Below are 27,524 nucleotides of genomic sequence, written 5' to 3' on the forward strand. Positions count from 1 at the left end.
ACATCGATATGAATAGCCTACGCAACGACAGATTCGTAAAACCTTCGCAATTACTCTTCGGTGGCATATATAAAAGTAATACGGAGAGGGATCGTGTGTACGAATGGTTGGTAGAAAATCAACAAGAAGCCTTATTAATTTTCGATGGGCTGGATCAAGCAAACTTGGATTTACATGAGATCAAAGAACGGAAAATCGGAGAGTTTCAAAGTGCAAGCACGTCGACGATCATGTACAACATCCTATCGAGAAAAATACTTCACAATGTAAGGATCCTTGTATCTTCCCGCGAATTCGGAATTTCCGAGTTACCCGCAAAAGCTCGACCGCGAGATATCTACGTCGTCGCCGGCCTCACAGAACAGGATGCACAACGATTATTCGTTCATCTCATTGGTACCAAAGGGGCTGATGTTTGGAGAGATGTTAGTCTCATGTCTCCTGAATCGCTTCATTTAATGTCAATTCCACTTTTTCTCGTAGTAATTGCCGTTTTGATGGGAGGACATACCGATAGATCACCAAATACAGCTACGGAGCTTTACTACGCGATCTTTTCAACACTCGTAGCGGTACGCAACGTTAGAAATCGTAATGACTTTATTACCATAATCAACAAATTGAAAGAAATGGCATATCAAGGCATGAGGGATGGGCGTAGTATGTTCAGCAAAGCGAATTTAGACAAATTCGACATATCCGAAGAAGAGGTGCACGATTTACTGACGAAAGTCCCGGCCGAAAACATTTTCAGCTACCATTTGACGCATGAGAAGTTCACGTATTCATTCTATCAACGAGGCGTACAAGAATTTCTTGCAGCAAGTTTTGTGGCTGAAATGCAGTTCGTTGAATTCCGTCACTTCATTGACCACGATCAATCAGAACAACGCTGGCCGCTGGTTGACAGCTTTCTTGCGGGGGTTGTGTTCATGCAATCGCCATCCAAGCTGCACACAAGTAAGTCAAAAAATATTGGTTGTTGTTGTTTGTGGTATTCGTGGTGCTTTTCGGCTACTGTGGTCTACTATTATAAGACACCGCTTATGCGGATTAGATGGCGAGGAGAAGTGCACCTATGGGTCTTTTACTACTTCTAGGAAGACGAATACAACACAAACATCAAGTCAACCAGATGCTCTGACGGAGTACTGGTTATCTCCCACTTATTTCTTTTCTTGGCAATGCCATCAATGCAAAACTCTACCGAATAATATGTTGCCATCCTAAATAGTGCTTTGGTTGAGATGCACTGTCTTAAATTAACATTGACATGGTATTTATTGCATTTACAATGAGAATGTCCGGTAAAATAATTTGCACATAATATTAGGTGACATATTTGACTAAGTCGTGTTGTCGAGAATCTAAATCAGTTTAGGGTTACCATTCCTCCTCTTTCAAGAGGATGTGTTCTCTTTGTTGAGTTTTTTTTAAAGTGTCCTCGGAGGATTCACAAATGTCCTCTTTTTGAGAATTTGTCTTCTTTTTTGAAAATTTTGGTTAACTGTATGTGAGCCAGAAAGACGACCTTTTTTTAGTCAACACCACTAAATTCAAGTAAAAGTTAGGTAAATTTGGTGTCGAATGAAAGTGATCACCTTTTTCAAGTCAACCAACTACAAACTAGGAATAAGTTTGCCAATTTTCCGGATTTTACTCCGGTATTGTAAGTCTGAAAATTTGGAAAAAGTGTCCTCTTTTCAGATTCCCCAAATATGGTAACCTTATGCAACATTCGTTGAAATATAACTATAATTTGATAGCACTGTTAGTTTACTAAATTGCACAAATTAGCACAATGGAGTTGGTGGCACAATTACATTTCGATCGTCAGCTGGATTGGCGCATAGTGCCGAAATACTTATTACTTACATAAATGAGTCAAGCTGTTTAGCTAAAGTGTAAATTGTTAGAGAAATTAGGTCACTTTTTGCATTGACCAATAGCGGCTCGACCCAAGATTGGGTAAGTGACAAGCACTAAGAGCACGCCCGAGGACGTTTTTGACACAATGCATGAAGCACCGACATGGTTTGCTATCGCACTGCCGCTGCTACTAGACAAATATAGATTTGCGGTGGGTCACCTTTTCTAACAGTTATGAATGAAAGTAATGACTTCTACTGAAAGCTAGACCTAGGCCAGGGACGGTCAACTTTTCCGGTCGGTGGGCCGGATATGGGAAAATGAAGTACTTGGCGGGCTGGATTACAGAATATATACATTTATCGCGCATTTATCCACGTATATAACAAATAAATCGTATTTAATGTAAACTTTAAGTTTAAAGCATGACGACCAATAACAGTATTTAATGAATTTATTAACAGTAGCTGTTGAAGTCAGTCAGACATCTTTGGTCGGTCATAGTTGTCAACAAGTTCTTTGAACTTTGGCTGCTTGTCGTATGTAGAAACCCTTGAAGACTGCACGTGAACATCAGTTATATTGTAACGCAGCCTTGTCTCGTTAATGTTCATGGTCGCAAATATACAGAGGTGGTCAAAGTATTCAAGAAAGCAACTCAAGTAGAAGTAGAAGTGGCGACGAAAAAATCCACTCAAGTACGAGTAGAAGTACTTCCTCCATAAGCAACTGACTGAATTTAAATCTACACAAGTAAGTAAGTAGTTGTGAAAACAATCGTAATTCGTTCGCACGGATTGTCAAATGGTGCTAATTGAGCTATGCGAAAGGTGCCGAGCTTGATTCATATTGATGCATACCATGGGGTATTCAATTTTTGACAGCATAAGCATTCGTCCGTATCATGGGAAGAAAATGATAGTATTGATATGGAAATGCGATAGTAATCCTCTGTTAAGTCGAGCAGCACGTTTTAGAAAATATTATGGTATGGCGCACTCCCCCATATTATAAGGCCCGTAGTTTAGTCGAAGAGCAATACGGAGAAGTTGTCTAGGATACGGATGCGCAATTGGTAAACTTGAATAAAAAATATGGTGGAGCGTAAAAATGCCATATTGTGTAGCTTTATTTCCGGAAATTAAAGGCATTACTACACTTGCTTTTATACTTCAACATCTACAAAAGAGCTGATATTAATTAGAGCTCAAAGTATATGGTACTGGGAATTGAAAGTGAATTATAAATACTACTTCCAAAAGCAGAAAATGTATTTCATGTCTTTAGTCCAGAAAGTTTCAAAGGTGGTATGCTAAAACAGCTCTGAAACTAAAAATAGTCAGAGTCCACTTTTCCAGATTAGGACACGCCATGGACTGCTTGATTACGATATGATAAGTAAATGCTAGGTTACGAGACATCAGTTTCAAATTTTATGATGATCCATATATACCGCGATGAAATCGGCGAAGGGCGACAATACGGCGTGAACGGAACCACGCCAACCCGCTACCTAAATTATATTCAGCGAAACTTTCGTGAAATCATACTGGTTACTCCGTATCCACTGAGCGCAAATCGCGACGAAAATTCTGAGCTTTACCCAACTTTTATGAAGATTAAATGTTGATACTCCTTGAAAACAGCCCCGAAATTCCTCAGGCTATCTTCCTAATTGGAGGAATAAACTACTTCTACTTGACAAACTGAAAATAGCGAAAAGTAAGTGAGCAGATCACAAAATATTGCGAAGTAGAAGTAGCGGAAATCAGATCTCCTTGAGTTAGTACCAGAAGTAGAGGAAAACTACTTGAGTACTTCGAAAAAGTAGAAGTACTTCGTTACTGACCACCTCTGAAAATATATGTACAAGTACACCCGAACAGAGCAAGTAGCTTCATGTCCATCTTTCTCAGGTTGGCAAACTTGAATTCATTCCGTGACGCATAGAGATTATGAATACTTTCAGAATAGAATGTCACTTTCAGGGTAGAAATTCTCTGCGGGCAGGTCAAAATCCCTTCGCGGGCTGTATGTTGCCCGTCGATGGCCTAAGCTGCATGAGAAAGCCAAGACTATTGAACAGGGATCCGAAATGAATTTTTGCATGTACTGTACATTCGTTATTATCATATATAATTCGACCATCAAATGCATTCTCTCAAACATTCACTAAACGCCATTTATTTGCTGGACTGGGTCTAATTTGTTCTAAAATAACCATCATAAATACATGGGTTTTGATTGTTGCTTGTCAGTCTCAGATCACAAGAAGAAGCAACATCTGCTTGCTGAATCGTTTCTTTTGCAACTTGCGAATTACACCGGTGACGACAATAAGTACCGTCGTTTGGAATTATTCACCGCGATTTATGAATCAAGCAACGAGGATCTGATGAAAGATATATCCGTAATCGATGTATCTAATATTTCATTGAGTCGATATGAAGCTGTTATCGTTGGATCACTAGCAGCTAGGAGCGGTGGCCTCAGACATCTAAATTTACAATTCTGTCAGATTGAAGATCAAATAATGGAAATCGTCGGTCATTGTATCAAAGATCACCAATTACATGTAAGTCGAATTAGAAAACATTTCTATAGAAAAAGAATCGATGCACCAAAACCTGAAAGAACTGAAAAACTCAACCATCTGCAGTGTAAAATGTATTTTTTCTTGAATTAATCTCGTCCTAATTTGTATGAGAAACTATTTCAGTTAAGCGATATATTCGATAGCAAGGTATTATAAACCAGTGCTCTTCAACCTTTTTGAAGTGTTGCATCCGTCACCTTAACCCAAGCACCCCCGTCAGGTCAGGCTGAATAATCTGTGTCAGCAGTCATTAATCTGACAAATTGTATGATATCGGTGTTCATACTGCATAATATACTTGTACCGACTAAAATAAGTTACCCACTTTCATCTGGCTGCAAGATATTGGTCCATTAATGTGACAATTACTGAAATTAGGTCTGTATATAAACCACCGGTTTCAAGTGAAATGCTTCTCAGGCACCTCTGTACACCCTTTTGTAGTTCTGTGCACCTCATGCAGATTTCTATACAAATGTTCATGTACCCAGGGGTGCATTGTGCACACCAGTTGAAAAGAACTGTTTTAACTACCCAATGGCCGTAATAAAATCCAGATATCACATTGTCCAGGTTGACAACTTGGATTTCCAGAACAATTCTTTTACCGCCGAAGCATTACGGTCGTTCCTTGGTTATGGAAGAGATGAATTACTTCGTGCGTCTTTCGACTGGGGAGTGAGTTCAATCTGTATAAAATGCAGGGTGTACTTGGACTTAAGAACCTTGTTCATTATGTGATTACCGATGAATATTCCTTCAATCAATAAATAAGCCGTATTTCAATTACTATTGTAAGCGTATTGCCAATAACATTCTAATATCAATGAAGAAAGTTCATTCGCAAGAAAGGTAAATGACTCGACAATTCATACGATTGCAATTCCACATTACAACTACAACTCTCTACAGTAACTACCCAAAATATTGGTAAATTTTTTGTAACTCTGATGATATTGTAGACCAGGGGTCACCAACGCGATCGAATAGCAGCATTTGCCAATATTCGTCAGATCATTACCAGTGAGCTTTTAAATATATATAGATTGATTTAGTTATTCTTGTTTAAATCACACGAACATGTAACTTTTAAATGACAATACATATGTATAAACACCTAAAATGATGATATCAAATATCCTCAATTACAATTAGTAATGTACCAACATGAAATAGAATCACAAGATATCGAAGACGTAGGATACGGTGCACTGCCCATACAGGTGACATGACGGAATGCCATACACGGTCTTCTTGAAAATGAGGGGTTCCGTTATGGTAGCTCGACGTCAAGGACAATGCCAAAGTAGCATAAAACATTACTATTCGGTAGCAGATAGCCGTGAAGTACTAGCAGATTTTCAATATAATTATGTATGCTCATAACGTATTGCATCTTTTAACACAGATTATTTCTCTTACACTCAACGCAGTTTAGTACCATGTTTCTAACTTTTTGTAATCGTTGCTGCTGTCCGGTATAATGAAATCTGTCATGTCTGGATGCTGAACAGTTCGACATTGAAATTGTAACATTGCAAAATGACCTCCAGCTCAAAGCCCACCAGGCTGCAGCAAACTTGTGGTGCCATGTTGACACGGAAAAGTACAGTGGTGTATCTTATTGATGTAAAAATTAAATAGGTGGTAGTTTTATAAATTTTATATAACTGTTGTAAAAATTTGATATTTAGAATTAAAAATAAATTTATTGACAGAAAGATTGGAGAGGGTTCATTAACTTACTATGAGTTGGGTAGGTTAATTTCGAATTGCTCAGCAGCTATGAAGGTTGCAAACGTGTTTGGTTCCACTTATTGTTGTGAATCAGCCTTTTTGGACATAAACTTCATCAAAAACAAACACAGAACACACCTCACTAATGCACATCTGGAACACTCCCTCAGAGTCGCAGTGTGAAGTTACATACCAGAGTACAACGCACTAGTTGATAGCATGCAATGTCGGCCTTCCCACTGATTGATATAAAAACAGATAACATGATGTCCAGTCTTAAGTGTGACAATATTTATTTTTAAGTTTGAGTTGACTGTTGTTAAATAATTTGTACTAACATGGTGCGAATTAATTCATAATTTTTTGAAAAATTTTAGTGGTTTGGCATAAAAGACTCTCCTAGAAGTCTTACCTCAATGTGATTCCTGCCCAGTACTTTTCCTGATACGACCGGAGCCGGATCGGAGCCGGACCAGAGAATTGAAAAACAGGATCGGAGTCGGACCAGAAAATTTCTCGATCCGCTCCACATTACCATGAATATCAAAGTGGAAATTCAGTCTGGTACGGGTAAACGGTACCTAAGAAGTAGCTCTTGGTTGCAAAAAGGTTGGTGACCCCTGCTTTAGTCTGATTTTTTTTTATCTTTCGTAATCTACAAATGTGTTGTCACCGTGAATCAATCAATCTACCAATCTATCTCCTCTTTAAACTCTCATGATAGTATAGCGTGGGCATGAGACCTGTAAATTCTTGGGCTCAACGAGAGGAGATAATGTCCAAAAAAAGTGTGCCAATCAAAAAATAGTTCGGTAATCGCTTATGTATATTGCACTAAATAATCATGCTGGTCGTGACTGATCTTAGCCACCTTTTGCCATGCTGGACATAGACTATGTGTGTTCCTACTTATTGAGACATGATATATTTATAATCACCCATACTATTAGTGGAATTTCTAACTGAATGGAGGGAAATCCTATCAAACTTCATCCATCCAAACTACACATAAAATCTTGAGATTCCCCTTATGTGTGTTTAAAAATAACGCTGCGGCTTGGGAACCATATTCATTCATATATGTTGTATTGAGGTTATGCAAATAAGCGTCAATTCGCGTTACGTCACGTTGACAAATGATAAAGATTTCATCAGCATCGGAGGAGATGATGTCGTGGGACTTTTTAGCAAAAAGGTGAGACGTCCTACAAAAATACAAAATGTTTGCAAACGAACTTTTATGCCGGAACATGCCAATACTAAAAACGTAGGCTACTTCCTGATGTTTCGCGGTATGTTGTAAGTTACTTTATGACATTTATCCCCTTACCACAGGACTCGGCGCTGACAGTCAAAGCAGGTCATATTTTCACATCTGTCGTGTATTTGGGAATACTGCTTCAACCAGACATAATGAAATTACCAGACCATCAATTCCATATCGTTCAGGACGACTTACGGAAAGCTTCGGCAACTAATATCGAGAAGGTTTATTGATGGGTATTTGATCTACGCATGTTACTTTTTCTCGAATGTGCACCATATCCTGCATAGTCATACTCCTAGGATCCTAGTATAACGCACTGCTCATCCATGTATTGGAATAGGAATTATTGATTCACGCCTATTTATATCAATAAGCCATCTGATGTTTGTTCATTGCATTCATCGCACACTCTCACCATTTCTAGTCTGATCGGTGCGTGAGTGGAAACCTTCAATTATATTGTAGACGACACCAGGGCTGACTTGACTGAAAATAAGCTTGCCTATCCCCAAGTTAAGAACCAATACGCTAACTGCTACTATCATATTCAATTTTTATCGATGATAACCTGTAACGTTACGTTCAGATCAGTATAGTGTGGCTGGACTGCACGGAAGCAACGGCTATCGATTGGTCTTTAATTAGAGCCTCTGTTGAGAAATATAAGGTCATTTTACTGGATTGTAGTACAGAATATTATTATCCATATAGCGGTTCAATTTTATTTGTAGGTTAAAACACTGGATGTTGCTATAAATGCTGGGACGAGAAGTCCTGCGGAATGTAAAGAGATTTCAAAACACAGGAATGATATTTCAAGCTGTGGTGTTGATGTAAATATTCAGTGGTTGTACGAAATTCAGAATGCAGAAGACGCCTTGTCTATGCACGAAGACTATAAGCAAAAATTGGTATGGGATAAGTCCTGCCATTAGAAGCTTTAGTCAAAAATTGCTTGAAAGCCACCCTCTTTTTAGGTCGGTTATATGATGTCCGTACTCACCTACCCCGCTTCGCTTGACGAGATTCTCAATATTATCACAAATTGCAATTCAAAGAAACTCACACTGATGTCTGAGTTTCACGGTAACATGCTCAATGACAAGGAATTGGACACCATTCAGGAGCATTCACGAAGCCGTGGACTCGACACAACCGTTTTGTTGGGTGGGTTGAGTAGGCTATTTAGTACCATTCACAGACGCTTGTGCTTAACGATATGTGTCCAATATGGAGATCAAACGGTTTTTCAATGTTTAGCCATTTACGGAAAAGTAAATTGCCAATAACTAATGTGAAAAAAACAAGCATTACGCAAATATTATTGACTGAGTAGGCCTTACCGTTGCAGGGTGTAATGGACATATTGAATGGCGTAATCATTGTTTGTTCATGTAGTTTCACAACGTCAGTAAAAGGTTGTGAGAATTTGTAATGCATATGTAATTCAAATGTCGCATTCACGGTTGTTCCCTAGCATTTATTAATTTAATAATGAGAGCTCCCATACAGACGTTAGAGAGCGTATGATTAGTGATTAGCTTACTAGCCTAAGGGGTAAAGAGGTAACGCGAACTGCCACCTTAGCGCACCAGCGGAAGTTATGACCGCTCTATAACGGGGCTCGTGCAAATATGTATTCTACGAATAAGAAGTTGCATTATATTGAAAAGGGTTAAGAGAACACACTCACTTGATTCCGCCGATAGTCAACAACCGAAGAAGAAACGTTTAAATATTACTGTAATATCATGATGTATGCAAATGATTAAAAAATAGTTAAGCTCTATCTTAAGGAGGGATTATAAAGGCGCGTATCATCGCGTACACGGCTTTACCCGTATAACTAGTCTACCTCAAAGCAATCGGAATAGTAAAAATACAGTCTATACAAAATATATTGATTTAGTTATTTGGTATAATGTTACTTTTCTCCATAACGTTACGTACGAACAAACTATTCCACAGATCTGGAAATCCCTACCGAAACGGTGACAGTTTTCGTCGGACCAAGCGGAAGGGAAATAGAAGTTGGAGGCTGTAGCGTTCTATTTGCAACTGGCAGTTTCAATGAAGTTGAAGAAGTCACGATCCGATCAGAAATTAACCCGATGGAATATCCAAGAGGACGGGAAGCCATCGCACCTACTTTGACCATCCATGCGCCAAGCTTGAGAGTGCCAGCAACCGTGAAACTACATACATGGTGCATGGCGGAAGGGTGCGAAGAAGAGATCGAGATCATGCGTTTTGATGACAAGACCATGTCATGGGCAAAGATAGACTGTGATATCAATGTAGATTGCAATTTTATTACCTTCAAGAGATCTAAATTCTCTCCTGTCGGTGCATTCTGTAAGACAGGGAATAGTTCGTCGAAAATGTCCCATTTCATGACACCACTCGTTTACTACATGGATGAGGGCTATTCGTTGGCTTTGATCGCGAGAAACAAGCTAATGAAGAAGCGATTAGAACGACGAATGAGAAAGGATTACGGAAAAAATGTAAAGAGACATCAGTTCGCAACTTACCGTTTCAAAAGTAAAAATCGCATAAACATGTCAATCAGCTGTCCGAATAATCCGAATTCGTATTTTATGCCGGATGCAACTTTTGATAAAAGAATTAAGGATATAAAAAGAAATGAACCTGAACCAGTCTTCCGGAAATACACTCTGGAAAATATTCCACCAACGTCAGACACAATTTCGATACGATGGGAGTTGAAGAAAGATGGCGAGCAGTATGACGTCGGATCATTTCATCCTTTAAAAAGAGGTCAGATTTTTTACAAATTATATCCATAAACCACATTGGCTCAATTAATAGGCTTATTAGACATTTTAGATGTAAAAATAAACATGAGGATATTGTGCCCATTCAATATCTGGCAATTAGTTACAGTCGCTATTAATTTTCCAATACAACATCGTACAATCGCATAGACCTGGATTCCCACTGCTGTTACGAAAAGTATGATGTGAGTAACATTTTTTGATTTCATTCGTAAATATCGGAGATTTTCGGCGAAATTCACAAAAACTAGTCTCCGTCGAACTCGTAAATGATCATAATGGAAAGCCTCATACAATAATTCTTATGTTCAATGAACACATCCTGCAATAGAAGACGTCAAAGCATTCGTCGTCGGGTACAGCGAATTCGTAAGTGATATTCACTATTTGTTTTACTGCAATTTTGCTTCAAAAATTATACCAAATTCGTGTCGAACTAGGCAGATTAGATTTAGCTGGAGTAGATCCATAGGACCCCTACCCATGCTATAGGCCAGGGGTTCTCAACCAGCGGCCCGCGGGCCGCATGCGGCCCGCAGACGTATATTTTGTGGCCCGCGACATCTTTCATTATAAACGTAATTACTAATGACACGGTATTGTTACAAATTAATTTAGATACTTAGCTCTTTTATCGCACCGTCTCTGTTTCGTTTGATTACTCATTCTTGAAGACAGTGGTTCTCAAACTGGGGGCACGCGCCCTCTTTGGTGCGTGAAGCATCTGAAGGGGGCGCGAAGGTGCTGTCAACTGAAAATAATTTCGCGCTGCGCGCAATTTATCCCTAATTCACTGTTATTTCTCTGTGTATAGTCAGAATTTCATATTTGAGAATTCTCTGATCAACGGCTATAACCTTCCATGCCATCAAACTAGCCGTTTGTATTGCTAGCATTCTGGTTGCATTTTGTTATATGACGATAAGGGGGCACGAAATTTTTCCCTATCAAAAAGGAGGGGGGGGGCGTGACTAAAAATGTTTGAGAACCACTGCTTCAATGTACTCTCGTTTCTTGATATATGCTCGACTTCAGATTGTTATTGTTTTGAATCATTATTTGGCTGGACTCTGGTTCAAGAGAATCCCGCTTCTTAGTAGGCCTACACTTTTAAAGAGTGTTTGACTCACTGCGAACGGTTGTTGAGATTGCCGACGACGTTACAGACGCATCGTTTAAAATTGCTTCGAATATCGCTAAACCCAAGAAATCTGATATAGAAGGTGTAATTTCAATAAAATCGTAACATACTTTGCGAATATTTGCTGTTTCCGGAACTTAGCAGCAAGGACAACATCACCAGACAAATTTCGAAGATGCAATCGTCTGATTCAATCCTGACCAGACGAGTAACATCAATATCAGTCAATCTTTTATCGCCTGTTCTGAAACACGTTGCCGCGTAGACTACTTTTACGCAGCCTTGCATGAATCCACCGACATTGTATAACTAATTATCTGGTTGAATTTCATCAGAGTGGACATATATGCAGAGAAATACTGACTGGGCAAACGTGGGGAGGGGACCAGCGAAAAATATCAACTTGACAAAGCTGACTTCTGTAACTATTGGTACAGTGCCCTAGGCATGAACGGAAAGGAGAAATGTTGATTGTTTTGCTCAGAAATGCCCCCAAACACCAAATTTCTTCTCATATCACTCAGAGCTCAATGTGATAATGGTCTCTGTAACGCAAAAGTTATAGTAATTTTATACTTGCTCGCCCACGCATTGGAACAAAGAGTTCGGCTCTCTGGTGGAAGGATTTGAAGTTGCATATACCGACTTGACAACGAATGTAATGCACGCTCCATGAAGGGATTTACATGCGCCGCTAGAAGATACACAATCTCACAAGCAGCAGCTGCAAACTTACGAACGCTGTTCATTATTACTTTATAATGCATAGAAATGTACTAAATGCCGGTATACGACTGGTAAATCGGCTACAATAGCCTAAATTTATTAGTAGCCCATGAATGGAAGGTAACATAGTTCTGCGGCCCGCAGCGTCTTTTACTGTTAAAATGCGGCCCGTTATACAAGGAAAGTTGAGAACCCCTGCTATAGGCCTATGTTAGCGAATCACCTAAAAAGGCATAGTCACCGGTTATCATGCCTACCATTAAAATGCAGCGATGAATTATTGAAAAGTTTGTGACACTCTGATGTGACAAGCTGCGAATGTAAGCAAAGTGACGTTATTCCGTACATGAGGCCGAATGTTTGATTTTGGATTCCCGCCTCGCAATACCAGCTGTACTCAAATGAACTTTAGACTGCCTGACTGTACTTATAGTAATGGACGTTGAAGTTGATGTTGCTGAAAGCGAAAACCTATTTAATAGCAGAATCGTTTTGCATTCACGAACCTTGCCATTTTGTTGAAGACGAATTTGGGAAATATTATAATTCTAACTTTTTCATACAGCAAGTCGAACTTCATCAGCAGCGGAGAAGCCATCAGAATCAAAATTTTTATACATCAAAAACTTGAAGCTGACTGCGAGGAACGTGCTGACAGACCATGCCAAATTAAAGGAAGATCACGATGGAACTCATGAGAGCATACATTCAAACCAAACTTGAATTCACATACGCAGTTAGTGAAACAATGACCGCCTTTGCGATTTACCTGTCATCAAAGGACCAGACAATGTGTAGCGTTGAAACGAAACAATGGTGAGATTTGTCGCTTGGTCAATACATACCAGCAAATAGCAAAGTTTGTGACAAGCAAGTCGCATTGCGCTATTGCTATATCATTTGCATACTGAATCGATTAGGTTTGTATAAAGTCTTTAATTATATATTTGACATATACAGCGCTTCATTTTTAACTGCAGTGTATTATTTCCGAGTATCAGTCGATTGGTCTTCGTAATTCTTAAAACATTGACAGATCGAAATTTGAACAGGATTATGAATTTCTTATGTATGTGAGCAGTTATTAAATCAAATCTAGGTCCGTGCTCATCGGTCGTAAATGCGGGATGACCAGTTTTGTCCACTGGTGCGTGAACGTGGACAGGATTTGTTCAGATCAAAATCTTCAATTTCTAAATCCGGAGAGATCCCTAATGAGTTCTATCGATCCGAATCGTATCCCTAGACCGAAAACTGTCGCCTGTTCTCTCTGATCCCTGCGACCAGTCCATATAATAATAATATGGTAAATATTTAGTCTCTATATTGAATCGTATGATTGGTTACTTGGAAGATATATGACGATTGATTTATATCGGCCATTCGTTGTGTGCTTTCATTTCTCCGAAGGGATAGCAATTATCATCGTACAATATATATTGGTCAATTACAGTTATGAATAGTGTAAGTACCCTATATATATGTATACCGTTCCTGGCGACAATGATTTTATCTGTATATTATTTGATGATCTTTGTCTGCTAGTACTGAGTTGATTATTGAACATTGTAGTCTGTATCAGTGCTTGTAAACCTTTTTGGAATGGTACGCTCGTCGATTAGTGATAGAGCTGAGTATCGCAGTGTTCTCACATTATAAATAAATAATTAAAAAAATAAATAAATAAATGTATGTAGTTATACAAGCACGAAGTGACATCATTTGTCAACTGTCGATGTGAATGATTCTGTCAAGGACGTGCTCTAAATAAACCGATAATTTCAATTTAGCATCTCTTCATATGTAAATGTATCTCTTATTGTTCAATATATGCCTCGTGAATGATGATATTGACAGGGATATGGCCTCGATAATGAGGATGGAACGTTAGCATATCAATGAAAATGTAAAACGGTGTTTAAAGTATTGAAAAGTTGCTGGTAAGTTTCAATAAAGTAGCTAGGCAGTTATACGTTATCATGTATAGACGCATAGCAGTGACTGGTTGCGAATTGGTTAGGTGGCTTCACATATAGGGTTACCACATGTCCTCTTTTAAGAGGATTTGTCCTCCTTTGTCAGGAAATCGAAAATGTCCCCGACGGCGCCTATAAATGCCCTTCTTTTCGGAAATTCGTTGTCCTTTACAGCTTTGACAGCTAGGCTGACGGACCGGGTGAACTAAAAATAGCTGTATATGACGGACGCTCGAACGGTCCATTCGGTAGTCGAATCGGAGTTTTGACCTTTTTTTCTTAGTCAGCACCAAAGGAGTATCTTGAAAAAGTGGGTAATCTGGGAGCAAATATTCTAAAATCAGCTGTTTTCAATTTCGGTACACAACTTCTGGGACCTAAAAAAAGTGTCCTCCTTTCCACATTCCAAAATATGGTAACCCTCTTTACATAGATAGCAATGCTTATTATGACTTCGTAGCGTTGCAGTGTAAGGTATGCTCCCCTCCCCTTTTAACCCCCAGGACGAAAACAAGAAAGAGTTTATTTCAAATGTTTTAAGTCCGTGAAACAAGTTTTTAAATCTATTGAACAAACCATTTCACTACATATTTATCAGGATCAGATATCCGCACAAACGAGCAGGATCCACTACGAAGGACCCATAGTGTAGGGTTGCCATACGTCCGGAATTTCCCGGACATGTCCGGAATTTCACTGAAAAATCTGCGTCCGGAAGGAATTTCTAAAATATGCCGAAATGTCCGGAATTTTGAAGGCTTGAAGCAGGCTCAAAAGTTTTTCGTAAATAAACATAAACAATATTATTTTCAAGCAGATTTATGCTATTCAAAATTTTTCTTCGCGCCGCGCGCGAGTTAATGCAACGTATAATGATATTAGCACAGTGTCCTATATGGTGTCGACACAGGCAAATCTCACGCCTCAGTGAAATTGTATCACGTCACAATTTCCATTTGGCTACAGGCAATTTGACGGTCATTTTTGACCGGCTTGCAAAGCATCAAATTTGGTAAAACGGGTATCAATCGAAAGCTGACTCTGCACTGATTACGAAAATATAAATTTTATTCCGCTCGTGGCCCTGGAACTCCCACAATCAGCCTCGAATTTTTCATTGTTATGGAGATGGCATTGGGACGCAACAATGCTGAACAATGCTGTCTGAAACTTTTTCTCTTGAACTACTCTCTCGTTTCGCCAGACAGCATTGTTGCGTCTCAATGCCAATCTCCATAACAATGAAAAATTCAAGGCTGATTGTGGGAGTTCCAGGGCCACGAGCGGAATAAAATTTATATTTTCGTAATCAGTGCAGAGTCAGCTTTCGATTGATACCCGTTTTACCAAATTTGATGCTCGGCAAGCCGGTTAAAAATGACCGTCAAATTGCCCGTAGCCAAATGGAAATTGTGACGTGATACAATTTCACTGAGGCGTGAGATTTGCCTGTGTCGACACCATATAGGACACTATGATATTAGTATGGGCTGCAGGCACCACCCTCGTCAAAAAATGCAATCAAAATAAATATAAATAACCATCATTTACTGAAATAAGTCCGATTGTAATCGTAATTATAAGCTAACGGTATATTCCTAGAGTTGGTTAAGGCCGATTGGATGCTTCAATCTCAGACAGTGGTTCCAAATCTTGGGGTCGTCCGCCTTTATCTGGAGATCGCGATGATGTTGGACGTAATCAGTTTCCTAGGCCGTGAGTAAGTTAGAGCAGGCTGAATTTTTTTAGTAATCAGCTTATCAAGTTTTGAGCTTTTCCACGCAACATTTTCAAGTAGGGCGACCATCAAAGATCGCGAGATTGCGAGATCGCGACCATAAAAGGTTGGAGATCACCGGATGTGCAACCTGCTGGTGCATTCTATAGTAGCCTAATATATCGAAGAATCAATATTATTTACAGAATTCATACAAAAAATTTAACAGCCAAATGCATATAGTAAGTGCCCAACAAGTTACATCGACTACCCTATGGTGGGCCCAAGATCAGTGCTTTTTGGGCGGAAGGGGGGGGGGATGGGATTGTTGTTTTGGACCTGATTAAAACACATAAACAGATAGCCGCACCGACCTACCTGTATAGCAGGGCTGTCAAACACAATCCTGACAGGCCAGACACGGCCCGCCAGATGATTTCATCCGGCCCGTGGAGGAATCTATTGCAAACCCTGGCAAGTAGGAATCACCAGAGCTCACATTACAGATGGCCCATTCATGACCTATGTTCCACTTCATTCCTGTATAGTGTGTATACCGTCAATGGGCAATGCTTTGCTAGTGTGACGTCATATTGACGGTCAATGTGTTACACCTCATTTTAAAATCCGCTAGTGGGCGCTAAAGAGTGTCCGGAATTTGCTTCACAAAAATATGGCAACCCTACCATAGTGCCGTATCTGAGAACTTTTATAGAACGAAGATAAATGTTAAGATGATAAGGGGTGGGTGGAATCGACTTCATGAGTGCTGATTCAGTTCCGAGACGAGTAAAGCTTCGAGTCGAGTAATCGAGCATCACACATTATGACGCTGTTACAGTTAATGGACTTGAAGTACCCCAATACGTACATTCTATGTACTTTCTGTATGCCCATAGATATTTAATGCCATGAACGTTGGTAGCCGTCTGCTGCATGTATTGAATAATACGCTACCCTATATCGACGTTTCATGACTCCGCGGTGACAGGAAAGTATCACAACCATAAGTTTCGTTCATAACGAATTTGGAGCGTATAATGTTAGTGGATCTACTCTAAAGCATAGATCATCCCATTGTTTGTGGTACAAATAGCGATTTAACATCCATTATTATATTCTTTATTTACAGTAAAACTAGTAAATACGCACATTATTCTAATGGCGAGATAGCGTAGTGGTATAATCCACAGCTGCGACACCAATGGGTTGTGGGTTCGAGTTCGACCGAGGTCAACTCCAGAACTCCAAACCAAGTGTTGGAGGTTTATCTAGGCTCCTCCTCCTCGTCTCATCCATGTAACCGGCTTCTTGTAAAAGCCTAGAACTGGGTCGTGCTACAAGTCGGCATCTAGGAATAACAATGGAGAAACTTGGCCTGATGCAAATGACCAATTGACCCCAGTAGTCGACAAACACCATGAATACCACAAACAAAAACACACATATTCCGGAGAGCAACCTGCCCCCAAAGGAAAATTGTATTGTATTGAAAATTGTACTCACAATTTATTTGTGAGAGAGCAATGGAGGCGCAGTAAAACGCACGATCATTGAATGATTGGTCGCTCTCACGGGTTACACCAGCGTTTCGCGAACAATCCGAGCATATGCAAGATACAGTGATTTTTATCGACACCAATTCCTTCATGATTCGAAATTGACTCGTGACTTTTGCTCCGAGTCACGAGTAAATCCACATTTCTGATGCACCGAGTCAAATCAAGACATTTTAGCAAAGTGACTCGAGTCAAGTCAAGTCATACAAAAAAGGTGACTCGAGTCTGACTCGAATCATCCTAGCACTGGGGAATATACACCCTTGAAAAAAATCCATTACATTGTTAACCTAGTTTATTAAATGTCGTTATAAAATGCCGATCGCATCTCTAATATTTCTCAGCTCATTTGTAATTCAGCAATTCCTATTATTAGTGCCTCCAATTAGCGGGAATCGACTAGACAGCGGTGCGCGATCATTCGTAAAGGTTGTTATTCATTTGTATGCGAAATGGTGCGATTAAAATCTCCTGGACTCGCTAATTGCATGACCGGACTCGTTACAGATGAAATGACATATTTGTTTCTTTTCTAGTTATAGTAGGCTAGGGTTGCCATATTTTTGTTTTACAAATTCCGGACGCTTTTCAGCGCCCACTAGCGGATTTCAAAATGAGGTGTGAGATCATTGTCGATCAATATGACGTCACACCAGCAACGCTTTGTCTAATGACTAGAGGTGGTCACGATCCGGTTCAGGAGTACGTGGTTGTGTATTGTAAGTGGTAACCAGGGCCGAAACCACATTTTTCAGCCCCCTCCTGCCGAAATAAACACTGATCTTGGGCCCGCCGTAGGGTATTCGATGCAACTTCTGGGGGCTTACTATATGCATCTGGTCTTTAAATGATTTGAATGAATTGTGTCAATATTATTGGTTCTTCCATATATTACTGTATAAATTTGATCGTCTCTCCGCCCACGTGATCAGAGTTAGCGGGGTAGAGCTGGGGGAGGACGATGACTTCGAAAATGCAAGGAGCGTAATTGTACATCGTTAAGTCATGTTCATGTCACGCCGATGAAATTATTTATCAGCCTAATGCCGGTGCACACTGCACCACTGAGCTATATAGACACCGCACATCCGGTGGTTTCCAACCTTTTTTGGTCGCGACTCCATTTCCAATTTGAAAATGTGCCGTGGCCCAGCTAAAAGTTTGATGAGCTGATTACTAATTAAAGGTAGGTACATTTGCCCAGACTCACTCACGGCCTATATTGGAAGCTAATTACGTTCAACATCTTCGCGAAACCAAGAAAAAAGGCAATCTACCCCCAGGTCTAGAACCACCACCTTTGAATATATCATTCAAACGGCCTGTCCTAAACCGACTCTATGATTTTTCCGTTATCTTGTGATTGCCATTACATGATTGCAATCACACTTATTTTTGTAAATGAATGGTATTTTTCATTTATTTTTGATCGCAGTTTTTGCGAGGGTGATAGTCCACATATTAAAACCAATATATATGATGCCAAATCGCGCGAAGCGCGGAGAAAACGTTCATGTAGCATATATTAGGGATGGTGTGAACGTGAGGTTCACGTTTGCGTTCTGTGTGTGAACCTCAGAAATTCAGAGGTTCACGTTCACAAACGAACCTTGGTAGGTTCTGCACTGTGAACTTTTTTCATATATTACAATTTTTACTTCATTAAAAATCTTTGGTTGAAATTTACTGCATTTCAACTGCGGACCACTATATGCATATATGCCGCTGGCAGCATAAATAAATCAACACTAAACGAGCATGCACCTTGACAATTTCAAAAATTTTACTTGCTTTGTTACAAAAGTTTGCTCGAATATTTAGTGACTCTCCGCTGTGAGCTCGACCCGCAATCACACAACATCAAGAGCGAAATATACACTACATGTAGGTAGTCAGCGAATGGTGCTTATTCAACCAATCAATTAAATTGATATCGTTGTCTGATGTAAAATATCTACCACGCATACGGGGTCAATCTTGATTTCATATGTTTATTGTATCATAAAAACCAAATCCATGCGATTTGGGTGTTGGCTACTGCTGTATAACTTGTTAATGGGGTAATATCGGTAGCAAGTATAGAAACCTGTGTTACACTCTGCGCAATATCAACGTAGAAATACTCAGACGCCCGCCGAATGCATTATCCGGTCTGGCCTAGACTGTTAAGGCGTAAGCTTGTATTCCCTTGCAAGTCCTCGTCGAAATTGCTGGCAAAGCGACAGAAGATATTGATTTTATGTATCATTTGATTGCCCAAGTTAAAACATTTATCGACGTTTAAAACGTCAATATGTACTTCAGCACTGTGACATTATGTGGCCTCTGAGTCGTCGCTAGGTATCGTGTGTACACTGTACAGGTTGGAATTAGCAATATGATGTCACGTGACGTCATGAGGTTCACGTTCGCGTTCACACAGAACCTTTCAAAAAAGTTCGTGCTCACACGAACCTGAATCTTTCAGAGGTTCACACCATCCCTAGATCTTCCCAAAAATAATCTTGTTTATGTTGATTTATGAAAATATTATGAGCATCACTTCAAGCCTTCAAAATTCCGGACATTTAGGCATATTTTAGAAATTCCTCCCGGACGCAGTTTTTACAGTGAAATTCCGGACATGTCCGGGAAATTCCGGACGTATGGCAACCCTATAGTAGGCTATTGCGTGCTAGAGTGTAGCTTATGAAGGATTATATCTACCATACGCATAAGTTCGTCAACACCAACAAGTTTATCTGACACATAGGCGCCGAGTTACGGGGTGGCGGGGTGGCGCAGCCACCCCATGACACAATTATGGGGTGGCGGCCACCCCATGCAAAATGCTTAAACGCCCGCCGTCTAATCTGTCAATTAGCGAGTCTGTGACATCGCGTAAATGCCAACCATTTACCATTAACCGATGCGCGCGTGAATAATTGAATACTCAGCTTCTTCGGCGACGACGAACTAGTGCTTAGAACGCCCAATAAAGTGTAATCCGTGATTTGTAATCACTAATAATCATACAATCGAAGCGACCTCGTTGACGGCGTCGATTTCGACACGCTTGCGCGAAAAATACCATCTCCTCTCTTGACCAGACGAACGAATTAACGTTCTACTTCTCTCAACTAAGCTGTAGTTGCGCGCATATTCGTTTACAAAATAATTCTTGAGGTAGTTTCGTGATAGTCTTTTGAATTGGAGCGCGATCGCGAAATAGGAAAGTGGGTTTGTGTATGCCTTCGAAGAGACAGTCATTCCTGCGCAAAGTGCGCATATTCATTGCTCTAACAAGGGTTTGCTAACTTTTATCTGGTAATGCAGTAATGCAGCTCAAACGTCGTTATAATGAGCAAACAATTGTCGCGATGTCAGACTCGGAACCTCATTGTGCTGTACGCAAGCTGAGGAATTACTGATTATGCGTGCATTCTCGTTTGCTATCATCTGTAGGTACTAATTCTTGTCTGCTTTATATGTTCGTATTCCCTCGATGTCACTTGTCAGTGTTTGATTTGTTATTAATCCTGCGCATTGTGTAGTACATGGCGTTGAATTACGTTGTCAAATATTGATGCAACAAGAGATTCTCTGTGGCGCAAATTCTGAATTTATTCGATTAGTTTGAGCGGGAACCTTCTATGTTCCAATAAACTTCATTGCTGGACGGCCTCTATCGGGCGCAACCATATCGCGGATCGAATCTCAAACCATCGGGATTTGTATTCCCAATAATAAGGTTGCGGCATGCGCCCATATTGCTCTTGCTGCAATAACACCTTGATAATTAAGTCACACCATTTCACGATCAAATTCGACTGGCTGATTGGGACCTACGTAGGCCGTAGGCCCCGGGCCCCGGGCTGATATTAACCAGCGCGTTGTCGGCATTAAAACACTACGTGCGTAGCCAGTGAGTTTCTCATTTCAAACTAAAAATCCCGTCCTTTTGAAACGTCAATTCACAATTCGTATTATCGATGCTGCGTACTGCAAATTAGCGAGAAACATTTGTATGCGAAATGGGTCGTCGATATCTCATGTGCACTATCGTCGGTGATTTGATTTGGCGCGTCCGTATGCAGGCCTGCTACCGTCCGCAGAAACCCTTTCGCCAAACAGTAACAATCTCTGAGTGTAATACTATTTGTGTTTATGTATCTTTTTGATTAAAACTTATACCCGCGTCTGAACAAATTGTGCTCTATGCCATTGCCGAATCTGGGTATTTAGGTATGACTAGCGCACCCTGTAATTGTAAATATTGCGGGTTTATGGCATGTCTGCAATTTCGGTATCAGCGCAGCCTTGCCGGCCGATTGTGCAGTAGGGCTGTTCAAAAATACCTTTTTTTTCTGGATTCCAGCCATTCAGTCATTAAATTGTCAGGTTACACTAAAAATCGCTACACACCAAATTTGGTTCAATTCTAAAAAGTATAGGGCTCCGCAGATCCCATTAAAATTTTTAATTTAAACAGGAAAAATAAAAAATAAAATTTTAAAGTTTTCTGTCGACCCCATAAAATTGTTGAGCTGTCTTCAGAGACGATGCAAAACAAATTTGACTCAATTCCAACTAGTAGAAGCGGAGTTATTGGAGTTTTTCGTTGATAATCCTCGGATTATCCACCAATCAAGGATAATTCGAGAAATATCAACGAAAAACTCCAATAACTCCGCTTCTGCTAGTTGGAATTGAGTCAAATTTGTTTTGCATGGTCTCTGAAGACAGCTCAACAATTTCATGCGGTCGACAGAAAAATTCGAATTCTTTCTTTTTAATTTTCCGGTTTAAATTAAAAAATTCAAATGGATCTGCGGAGCCCTATACTTGTTAGAATTGAACCAAATTTGGTGTGCAGTGTTTTTTAGGGTAACCTGACAATTTGATAAGTGAACGACTGGAATCCAGAAAAATAAGTTATTTTTGAACAGCCCTATTGTGCAGTCCGATAAAATTGTTCACTACTATGTATTTCGCACAGCGTACTGATACTGATTTCAGCAAACTAACGATCGTTGTGAAATGTCAAAATTCGACCTCATTGCTAGAAACGTAGATTTCATCACGCGCTCTGAGAAACACTATCTTCTACCCTGATTTGACGACCAAATATACGTTCACCTTCTACAAATTAAAATGCAATATTTGCATCGATGAGGGCCGCAAGCCGCGTTTAAAATATTTTGTTAACCATTTTTGTCATAAATATTCTCTGAACGCAAAGTTGAACAGTGTTTTATTGTGTGTGCCTGGTAGTTGGAATTTATTTCAGTGCCCATAATAATAGTCCAGTTATGATTTGCGAACGTAAATCGGGAAATGCAGCAATGCAGTCTAAATCGATGTTTTAATCAGCAACCAATTGTCGCGATGCAAGCTACTCAATACTAAGTAAAAACCCATTGTGTTGGCGGCAAGAGAAAATGACTGATTGGTCGCACGCGTTTGTACGTGTTCCAGAATTGTTGAGCCATGTTACTGCTCAGTCCAGCAATGAATGCCGAGCGTTCGGCAATCAATAACCTAATTTCGCAATGATCTCAGCGAGAGATCGCGTCGCGTGCACAGACGAAACTCGATAATTGGTCACGGCCGCGCGTAACACTGATAATACGACATGTTGAATCGCAACTGAATATTAGCATCAGACTGGTAATTTCGAAAGGACGGGGTTTTGCGTTTCAAAAGGAGAGGGTTTCGACACCCCCTGGCTACGCGCCTGCCGCCACCCAATGCAAAAATAAAAGTCGGCAGATTCTGACATATGCATTATTCGGCATTTACACATGTAAATTGATACCACCTCGCTACATTTCAAAAAATTTCAACTCCTTCCTATTTTTTTGTCCGCTTGCACATGCATTTTACCGAGGCGCAACACCGCATGAACGGTTACCAGTTGACTGCTCATCAATTGTATTACGTGCTGTTTAATACTTGAGGTCTTAACTTTCGCCAAAGCAAGTCTTCACAAAACTAAGCCTTTCCAAATTTTAGTGGAGGGGCAATTGTAAAGGGTGGAAATAGAGATATCAGGCTGAGGGAATGAAGAAAAAAGATTAGGAACCACTCTTATAATTTGAAAATACCATTGCTTTATGTAATTTTGTAGACTGTGCTATACTACTAGAAGAGCGTTACCACACTAGATTTCCATGTCATGAGATTGTGCTGTGATTTCAAAATAATCTCGTGTGTATTCTATTTATATTTTACCTTCCGTCCTCCATGATTAGACTACCGGCATCGCTGACGACGCATGGTATAAAGATACTGGTGATATCATTGGTGCATCAGGGCTGTATGGATAATTTCATCAAAAATAATTGGAATATAAACGCCGGAACATTTCCACGCATCGGAAATAGAATATCGCATGAGAGGTTAGACAAGTTGCGAAAGTATGGCATAAGTATCAAATATGGGATGGAAGAATGTTGCTATGGTAAGGAAAATTGAGAAGTATGGTATGGAACGATTGCGGCGGGTATGGAGTATAGAAAATTCCCATTCCATACCATACCATGCCCGGGATGTAACCAATAAATGTCTTCAAGATGAGAGGCTAGATAGAAAGGACTATAGGCTGATGAACGTGATATGCTCATTAAAAACTCACTCCAAAAGCTGTCGTCGGAAGCGTTATATTACATGCGCCACGAATATATCTTTCAATTCTACAATTTCTACATATAGTGTGATGTTATATTTAAAAAAAGAGTCGTTTTGCGGATGTTTATCACGAGACAGGAGACAAGACAGATGATGGTTGCACGATGATTGTGCTAATTTTGAACGAAATCGGGGAGGGGTCCGTGGCGATCCAAAAGGGGTCCGCGAAGACAAAAAGGTTGAGAAGCACTGTACTATAGAGATGGTGAGAACGATCGTCCACGTTCGTCTTCTATTTTATATATATATGGGTTTGCGTTAAAAAGCAAATGTTAGAGGGGTAGCCCTGTACTTTGTGAAAATATTGTGAAATATATGTGTTTCTTTGTAATTTTAACATCCATGATCGAAATCTGTTGGAATTCAACTTCATACCATTAGCTGCATCGCGATGGCAACAAAAAGCGCAAGTTCAATAATACTTTTGACGACGTAAATTATACACATACACATACCGCGCTATCTGTTCTTGCTAATAAAATTACCAGCTCCTATCACTGATACGTATTTGGCTTATATATCTATATTTTGGTCCGACCGCACTGCTATCTATCTGCCTTTAACTAAACGGCAATGTTATATTAGGGTCCATGATTCCACATGGTTCAGGTGGTCCGAATATCCTCATCCATTTAATACTGGGTGCGAATGCGGGTTCTTGCTGGTCGAAGTGACCTTAGATCTATCATGGTGCGTTGGCGGAAAGGCAAAAGCGTTTCCAGATGCCACACAATTTAACAAAAATCCCGATAAATTTAATTTGAATTTCAGTTAATTCTGATGACAAGAGCGAAAATAAACATAGATGAAGTCATTGCGTCCATTTCATTGGAATAGGCTACCCGTCGTCCCACCATGTGATATTTCAGATTCATGCTGATGTTCATCTTCGAACGGACGAGAACCTTTCAGTGGTTCGCTTTCGCACCATTTCTTAGTGCCGAGGTTCGCAAACTTTTTTGGACACGCCCCCTTGATGATAGTGAAAAATGTCGCGTTCCCCCTATCGTCATATCATAAAATGCAAACAGAATGCTAGCAATCACCTCGGATCGTTTGATGGTATGGAAGGTTATGACTCTTGCGGAGATAATTCTCAAATATGAAATTCGGACTGCTCGCAGAGACTATGACTTGGAGGTAAATCATGCGGATCGCGATAATAATTTTCTGTTGACCGCAGCTTCGCGCCCCCTTCAGATGCTTTCACGCCCCCAAGGGCGGTTGCACTCCCCAGTTTGAGAACAACTGCCTTAGTGACTACTGACCAGAATATTTAGTTGCTCGTCGTAATCAACAAGAGAACGACCATCATATTGCATATTGATTAACTGATATCAATTGGTACCTCAAACTCAGCAGAAATATCACTATTACAGAACCGATAGGAGATATAGGTCTACCAAATCCTATGAAAGGAGTATGATTCCAGTGAATATGGAAATGCCCGGTTTAGCTAAAGAGGGCAGTAACTATGATATATTGTTTACTGTGTATTTTACAAATGCTATGACTATCTTTGCGGAGCGACCAAATAATTGGATAGACATGGTAATAGATATATGCATTGATTTTCTCTGGTTATCAATAAATGTAAGCACGTTTGGGTATATCTTTCGGCGGGCGACGCAAATACCACTCGAATTCAATTTGAATATATACTAGTTTGAAATGTAATGTCATACGCCAGTGGTTCTCAACCTTTTTCGTCTCGTGCCCCCCTTGGCCGATATTTCAGCTAAAATCCCTCCCCCTCCCATGAAAAAGTTGCCTGTGACTACAAAAATGTGCATTTGACGCGCAACCATTTGTTGACTGAGCAATTAATGGCCAAACTATGGCGAAAGCGGACCGCACTAAACTTTGGTAAAGTACAGTCAAATTTGACCTGTCTTTGACCGGTCGGGTAGCCGCTGATGTAAAAATAAATCTCCAAGTCCGCTTGCTATGGACTTGAGTTGAATCGATGAATTTGGTATGTTTTTCACGTTAGCTCATATGTTGGCTTAAAAAGTTAAACAATTTAACTAGCGGCCTTGTGCTGAATTTGGCTTGACGTTTTCCTGCTTAGTAGCAATTTGGTCGAGAGGCTGTCGCGGACCCAACAAATCGTCTCGTGAGCCTTACTTTATCAGGGGATGTAATATCTACGGAATGCATTTACACATACACCAAGCTTGAAATCCGCCAAACAAACATACAATTGTAAAGAACTAGTTTCTACTTAACAGTTCTATAGCGTAAAAATCTAAAAACCTTGTGAGCCCAGTGTATCTTCCGATACATTGCCAAAGCACGATTCCCCATAAAAAAAATTAAGCCAAATTCCCCCCTAAAAACTTCAAAATTCCCACCAAGGGGGGAATTCTCCCCGGTTGGGAACCACTGTCATGCGCTATAATGGGTGATAAATAAAATTGAATATTATCCAAACAGTTAACATTACGTGTCCCGCTATCTAAATTGAAAGCATTCGGATATAAAACATGAATCCGTGAACGATGCGGGAATTACCGTGTCAAAACAATGACAGAATTGTTGCTAGTTTGAAGGAATGCATAATCAGTTTCGCGGTACCAACCTTCTCTGAATATTGTTCAAAATAAACGTTCCGGTGCAGATCACAGCGAATCTCGTTACTGTAGCAGATAAGCTATCAGACATTTTGGGATCATCAGTTCCATCGTTATGCTTCTCTCCTCGGGGCCATGTATTCGATGCTTGCGCGTTTTATTCTGACCTGCTGTGATACATTTGTCGAGTGTCACAGAAACACTGACTATGTCGATTGCCCAGATATGATACTGGCTCGCATAGCAAATCTTATACCATATGAGATTGAGAGTCAAGATTTCAAATGAGCGGAATACAAAAGGATGACGACCCGCCACTGACTTCATAATCAGTGATACCGAATACCCAACTCGATTAAAATAGGGTTACCATATTTTTGTGGAGCAAATTTCGAAAACTCTTTAGCACCCACTAGCGGATTTTATAAAATGAGGTATGAAACATTGTCTGGTAATATGACTTCACACTAGCAAATCTTCGCCTCTTGACCAGAGGTGGTCACGATCCGGATCAGCAGCCACTATAAAGTTAGATCGGTGCATTTAGGTGGTTGTGTGTTGTAACCAGGGCCGAAAAAAACATTTTTTTCAGTCCCCTCCCGTCCAAATAAAAACCGATCTTGAGCCCACCACAAGGTAATCGATACAACTTCTGGGGGGGGGGGGTTTACTGTATTCATCTGGTTTCGGTATGCATCTGATCGTTAAATTTTGTGCATGAAATCAGTCCATGATATTGTTCAATGCATCTCTATAAAATCTTGATCCTCTCCCCACCCACATGATCATAGTTAGCGGTAGATCTGGTAGAGGATGATGACTTTGAAAATGCAGGGAACGTAATTAGCCTATACATCGCAAAGTCATATTATGTCTAACGGATAAGACTATTTATG

General features: G+C 40.1%; 1 protein-coding gene and 2 long non-coding RNA genes across 3 annotated transcripts in view; 1 reads left to right on the forward strand and 2 right to left on the reverse strand.

Annotated features, from left to right (window-relative positions):
• LOC145458768 (uncharacterized) overlaps positions 1–26,762 on the reverse strand; it is a 211,314-nt gene extending 184,552 nt beyond the window's left edge. Inside the window, exon 1 of the mRNA XM_080337251.1 lies at positions 26,637–26,762. Within this exon, the coding sequence (XP_080193377.1) occupies positions 26,637–26,719 (83 nt within the window). The 5' untranslated portion in view covers positions 26,720–26,762. The remainder of the gene's footprint in view (positions 1–26,636) is intronic.
• LOC145458918 (uncharacterized) overlaps positions 1–27,524 on the reverse strand; it is a 462,825-nt gene that overhangs the window by 322,121 nt on the left and 113,180 nt on the right. The gene's annotated exons all lie outside the window — the stretch shown is intronic.
• LOC145458912 (uncharacterized) overlaps positions 1–27,524 on the forward strand; it is a 482,198-nt gene that overhangs the window by 312,901 nt on the left and 141,773 nt on the right. The window lies entirely within an intron of this gene.

This window comes from Botryllus schlosseri, chromosome 2 (assembly GCF_051294905.1).
Source record: "Botryllus schlosseri isolate E-star chromosome 2, Bs_hap1, whole genome shotgun sequence".
Classification (NCBI taxonomy): domain Eukaryota; kingdom Metazoa; phylum Chordata; class Ascidiacea; order Stolidobranchia; family Styelidae; genus Botryllus; species Botryllus schlosseri.